This window comes from Felis catus, chromosome A3 (assembly GCF_018350175.1).
Source record: "Felis catus isolate Fca126 chromosome A3, F.catus_Fca126_mat1.0, whole genome shotgun sequence".
NCBI classification, from domain to species: Eukaryota; Metazoa; Chordata; class Mammalia; order Carnivora; family Felidae; genus Felis; species Felis catus.
The window spans coordinates 24,282,418-24,288,855 of record NC_058370.1 but is presented as its reverse complement, the minus strand read 5'-3'; the positions used below and the strand labels follow the sequence as shown (position 1 = coordinate 24,288,855).

General features: G+C 43.4%; 1 protein-coding gene and 1 pseudogene across 3 annotated transcripts in view; both read left to right on the top strand.

Moving 5' to 3' along the window:
* The first annotated feature begins 868 nt into the window (after positions 1-868).
* The window catches only part of ACSS2 (acyl-CoA synthetase short chain family member 2), a 51,299-nt gene continuing 45,729 nt past the window's right edge, over positions 869-6,438 (top strand). Inside the window, exon 1 of one of the 3 annotated variants that reach the window (XM_003983590.6) lies at positions 869-1,156. In XM_003983590.6, coding sequence (XP_003983639.2) covers positions 973-1,156 — 184 coding nt within the window. In that variant the 5' untranslated portion in view covers positions 869-972. Of the gene's footprint in view, positions 1,157-1,478; positions 1,636-6,438 lie in introns of those variants that run through there. The other 2 variants (XM_003983588.6, XM_045053713.1) reach the window with 2 other exon arrangements.
* Positions 1,344-6,388, top strand: LOC109498495 (annotated as a pseudogene).

The window sequence follows — 6,438 nt, the reverse complement described above, 5'->3', positions numbered from 1 at the left end:
AACCTGGTTGTTGTTTTCTCTGTGACCTTGCACAAATTATTTCCTTTCCCTGAGCTCATTATTTGCATAATGAGGAGATGTGTTTATTAGCAAAGACCTAAAAGCACCTCCTAGTCTTCACTTGCGTCTTGTACTTGAGATCTATATGGGAATTTGTGGAGGCAGGGAGAGTGAAGACATATCTTCAGAGGTGGGAGAAAATTCTGAGCTGGCCCCAAGGTTAGCAGAGAGGGCATCCTGTCCCCAGGCCGAGCCCTCAACGTCGTGGGAGGAGTTTTTCCTGGGGACAGAGGGGAGTGGTTTACTCAGAATTGGGGGATAGTTCTCAGAGGAGAACAGTGCCACCCGGAAAGGACCCTATTCCACCTGGCTTTCCAAATCGGTGGAGTGACAGGCTTGTGCAATCAGATCACAGGGTGTCTCCATTATGGGCCAGATCCAACTCCTTTCGGTTGCCCAGCTCTTTCCCGCTCGAGCCCCGCCCTAACCCAACTTCTCATCTGTCACTCCAAGACCCCACCCCACTGTGGTCACTCCATGATTCAGTCTCCTCTCTTGTCACCTCCAGGCTCGCCACTCCCTGTCACTCCATGACAGGAGAGGGCCCACCTCCTCTACTGTCACGTCTGGCCCCTCCCCTCCTCTGTCACTCCAAGATGCCAACCTCTCTTGTCACGCGCCCCGCCCCTTCAGCTCCTCCCCTGTGGCTCCATCCCTTCCGCAGTCGGCTCCGCCCCTACCCCCAAGCAATACTCGACTTTTCCCAATCCGTGTCACTGCTAACATTCGTTTTGACCCCATCGAGCATGGCTCCGCCCCTCCGGGCCGCCATCCGCCGAGGCTGCTTAAGCCACGCCTCCGCCGGCCGGGCCTCTCCTCCCATAAGGCACCGCCCCCGGGCCAGCCTGTTTTCCTCTCCTGGGCGCGAGAAGCTACCCGCAAAGGCTGCTACGGCGCTCGGAACTTGACGCTATGGGGCTTCCGGAGGAGCGGGGCCGGAGCGGGAGCGGGAGCGGGAGCCGGGAGCGGGAGGAGTCTGGACCCCGGAGCCGGGTGCGGAGTTGGTCTCCGCCGCCCGAGGTCAGCCGTTCAGCGCACGTCTCTTCGCTGCAGCGCTACCGCGAGCTGCACCGGCGCTCTGTGGAGGAGCCGCGAGGTGAGGCCGGGCCCGGGCGGCCCTGGGTGGGGTCAGTGAGGAGAGAAGTGGGGGGTTGCAGAAGAGTGAGAAATTGGGCACGAGGCGTGGGGCACGGGGATTACGTGAGGAGATCGGGGTCCCTGGCGGAGTTGGGTTTTCTCTTGGGAGGTTGAAGGATTCATGAAGAGACAGGTTCTTTGAGGAGATGGAAAAGAAGTTCCGGGAGGATATGGGAGTTCTGTAGGGAGAAGGGTTCGGTGATGAGGAGGGTTCTGTGATGAGGTTCCCTAGGAACCAGGGAGTTCCTTGGCGACTTGGGGATTTCGTGAGGAGTTGGGGCTTCCTTGAGGCGAGTGAAGGTCTGAGTTCCTGAGGTTCGCAGAGGCGAAGGGGCGCCTCGAGGGGAGGAGAGCTACAGAACTTTCTTTGCTCCCTTTCACGCCAACTCAGCTTTTGCCTCCTGACACCTCTACCCTGTGACTTAGTCTCCACAGTTGGTTAGTAAAGGGTCTCGTTCCCGTCCTGGGGGTCCCCCACATTAGTAACGGAGTCCCAGATCTGTTTTTCATATTTCATAAATTCCAGCGGCAATTACGCAATGTAAGACCGAACAAGTCACTAAGATGCAGTTTAAAAAAAAAAATCGGGCTGGGATTGTAATAACTCAGAAATTCTGATAGAAAGTCCCATGTCTTTAAGAATGTGTATGGAGAATTCTTTGCCCTTGCCCTCAGTCTGGGTAAGGGGTCAAAACTGTACCAACGTTGGGAGGCAGCATTATGTTTGGCAGTGGGATAAGCCTGGGCAATGAATCAGACCACCCCCAAATCTACCATTCATTCACTGTGAGGTCTTAAGCAGAGTTTTAAACCTAAGATTCCTTTTCTTCGTCCGTAGGATGCTGATAATAATACTTGCCTCCTATGTTTGTTTGAGGTCTAAAGCAGGTGATAAGTGCATGATAGAGTGCCTGAAGCACAGTTGGCATTCAGTAAATGGTGGTTAGTGTGATAATAAGAACAACGTGGGCCAAGGGATTACTGAGTAATGCAAGACAAGATTGAATCAAGTGTAGGGTGGTTGACTGCTACACAGGCAGTGTTCAAGTTTGAATCCTCAGACCTCTTTTCACTTCTCTTTCTTCTATTTTTTCCCCCATCATGAGTTCATCTGTTTTCTATCTATTTCCACAATAATAACTTCTATATATTTAGCCCTGTGCCCAGGATCCCACTTACACTCTGGTCCCAGATTTCATAGGTCTGTAGACCATTTTATTCTCATACCTTGATGTTACACCATATTTAACATGACTGTGTCTGGGATTTACCAATTTTCCCTCCCAAAACTGCTCTCCCCTTAATTTTCTAATCCCTGTCAGTGCCACTATCCCAAACTAAATCTCTTTCATCATCTTCTTCTATAATAAGATCTATCTATCAACTATAGATGGATCTTTTCTATCTCTTTATCTCATTAATGATTGCTTACTGCTTACTGAGCACAAATCCTGTTTGATTTGATGTAGACTGTTATCCCCATTATGCAGAGAAGAAAACTGAAGTGTAGAGAGATTAACTAACTTGCATGAGGCCATAAAGCTGCATAGCAGTGGATCTGGGATTTGATCTAAGGTAGTCTTGACTACAGACCCTATACTCCTGATAGCTATAGTCTTTCTCTTCCCTGACCCCACAGTCTGCCTTTCACCAAATTCTGTTAAATACTCCTCAAAGTATCTCTGCTTACCTCTTCTTCCATTCCCACAGTACCTTTTAATTCAAGGAAGCAGCCTCCTAATTGGTTCTCCCGTCCCCTGGTCTCACCCACCAATCTCTCTGGTAGAATTATCTAAAATAAACACTATTAGATTGAGATTCTGGAAACATTGCTTTCATATGTCACTTCAAAAACTTTCAGTAGTTCCCTATTTCCTCCAATTTCAAATAAAAATTTGAAATTGCCGTTTACTCAAGGTCTGGATAACTAGCTACACCTTACCTCTCTATTCTTATTTCCCGCTATTCCTTACCACACCCCTTATTCTAGACCAGTCATTCTCACTGATATACTGATTACACAAAGGTTTATTTCCCATCTCCTTGCCTTTGCCCATTTCCTTCTGCTCTTCTCTATCTAGTCAAACCCACCAGTTCCACACAACATTCCCTGATCATCTAGTCCATGCTCATCTTTTCCTCTTCTGAACTTTCATATTTAGAATGCATGCTAATGGTGGGGTGCCTGGGTGGCTCAGTCAGTTAAGCATCTGACTCTTGATTTCAGTTCAGGTCGTGATCTCACAGTTCGTGAGTTCGAACTCCACGATGTATTGTCAGCACAGAGCCTACGTGGGATTCTCTGTCTCCCCCTCTGTCTCTGTCACCCCAAATAAATAAATAAACTTAAAAAAAGAAGAATGCATGCCAATGAAGCATCCAGATTTCAATACTTCCACCAAATAAAAACAAACCCCTCCCAAAACAAAACTAAGTGATCATAAAACTCAAGTTTTCTTTTTATTTTTTTAAAGTTTATTTGTTAATTTTAAGGCGGGGGAAGAGAGAGAGTGCGTGTGGGTGAGCGAGTGCAAGGGGGGAGGGGCACAGAGAGAGAGAATCTCAAGCAGGCTCCACACTATCAGCACAGGGCTTGAACCCACAAACCGTGAGATCATGACTTAAACCAAAATCAAAAGTCGAACGCTTAACTGACTGAGCCACCCAAGTGTTCCAAAACTCAGTTTTCCTCATCCTTATTGATATACATAAATGGGGTTCATAAATAGTTTTATATAACCTGTGCCTACTATTATCACTTAAAAATATTTTTGAGTATATACATGTATTCAATGTAGTTGTAACAACAGATGTGATTGTGTATACTGGTTTCTAGCTGTGTGTTTCCTTGGGAGAGTTCCTATGTTTTCTGAGCTTTGTTTTTCTCATCTATAAAATTAGGGTAGTTAATATATACTTAATAGGGCTGTATAAACATTCAGTGAAGCCTTTTGTCTCATTTTGCTGCATTGGAGAGAGAAGATAGATCACCAGTAGCTCTACTGGGCCATTTGAGGAAGTTTGGCCGGGGTTTTTATTCTTGCCATGTCTGCTCAAATCGCCACAGTCTGATCAGGGAAACACAGCCTCAGTACATGCCGCCAGTGTTTCCATCAGTATGCAGGGGATACAGGCTGTATTAAATTGGATTGAGTAAACTACCGTGAGTGGGTCATCCAAGATACCTACCTTAACCGCAGATATCCAGGACACCTACCTTAATGCTCACTCATTGTACACAAAATAAAAATACTTCAATTATGAGTGTTTTAATATGAAAAAAAATTCAGTGAGGGGCACCGAGTGAGTCTTGATCTGAGGGTTGTGAGTTCAAGCTCCACATTGGATACAGAGATTTCTTAAAAATAAAATCTTAAAAACACACACACATACACACACACACACAAATAGATTCAATAAGATTGGTCCAGTGCCTGGTACAGGAATGGCCATTTGCTAAAATGCCAGTTCCCATTTGCCCTCTGTTTAGTGGCCATTTAGTATTCTGTTGTATTACTACTAATATTACTAGTTTTCATCAGCTTTTTTTTTTTTTTTAAATTATTAGGCTCTTGGGTTGTTTCCAGTTTCACTGTTATAAATAGTGTTACTACAAACATCTCTTTAGCAATCACTTTTTTTTTTCCTTTGGAATTTTTTCTTGTAGTGTGCTTCCCAAAATTAAGTTAGCAGATGTTTAAAGGTACAAAAAATTTTATGGCTCTCATCAGTCATTTTCCTGTTATCCAGTAAGATTGTGACAATTTCTTATAATGCTATTATCATATAAGAGTATCTCTTTTACAGAGCCATCTGACATTGGATTTATCTTTTTTAAAAATTATTTGGATTTCTTAAATTGTTTGCAAGTTGTACACCATATGATTTAGCTTTCAACTATATCGTTTTGCATGTTCAACAGTATTTCATGTGTTAGTCTTATCTTTCCACCTAGATTGTGTAAACTGAATCACATAACCTTGAGCAAATCACTTTACCTCTATGAATTTGGTTTGTTATTGGTGAAATGGGAATAATAATCTCTAAATTTCCTTTCACTGCTATGTTTCTAAGTGTGTCTCTTCCTTCTAGCTCCTGACCCTGTACTGACAATATCCTAAGTGCTCTGACATTACATGTTTTACCTGTTGAATACATTTTCTATGGAGTAGCAGGCACATATTTTAAGATTATTAATCTGTTCATGTCCCTCTCCTTAAAATCTTACAATGGCTTTCCATTCTTCTTTAGGATAATATCAAATTCCTTATCATGCCCAGAAGGATCGCATGATCTGCCCAGTTTATGAATTAATTTCTGCTATTCTTTCTCTTACTCTCAGTGCTTCAGCCCCAGGGAGTTCCTCTTAACATATACCCTTGGTTTCTTTCTATCTCATGGCCCTGTTTCCTGGTAGGGAAGTGGAGAAAAACTCCTGTTCTCTTTTAGATTTTAGCAAAAATGTCTTCCTCTGGGCAGTTCACATCTTGACTTAGTAACTATATAACCTAGGGTAAGTTATTTAACTTCTCTGAGCCTTGATTTTCATTTTTTTTTTCTTTTCAAATTTTTATTTAAATTCTAGTTAACATACAGTGCAATATTGGTTTCAGGAGTAGAATTCAGTGATTCATTAGTTACATACAAAATCCAATGCTTATCATAACAAGTGCCCTCCTTCATACCCAGCACCCATTGTATATTATGTATATATACCACGTCTTTTTTATCCATCATCAGTCAATGGACATTTGGTAAGCCTTGATTTTTCAAATCAATAAAATGAGAATGAAAACAAGGCCTACCTCTTATGGTTGTGGTAGAGACTAAATAAGATAATACATATAAAGAGCTTAAAGCAACATCTGACTCATAGCAAGTAACACTTGGTCAAGATGTAATAGGAGGAGATGCTCATTAAATAATTGCTGAAAGTGAATGAATGAACAAATTAGGAGAAAGATATTATGGAAGGCTCTGTGGGTAAAGGATTTCTTCCTTTCACTACTTAATTTGTTAAATTACTGATTGTGCTAGGCATTGTGTGGCTATGATTTGAATAGATGGTAAAAAACGGAGTGGCAGGTTTTTTTTAAATTTTTTTTTTCCAACGTTTATTTATTTTTGGGACAGAGAGAGACAGAGCATGAACGGGGGAGGGTCAGAGAGAGAGGGAGACACAGAATCTGAAACAGGCTCCAGGCTCTGAGCCATCAGCCCAGAGCCTGACGTGGGGCTCGA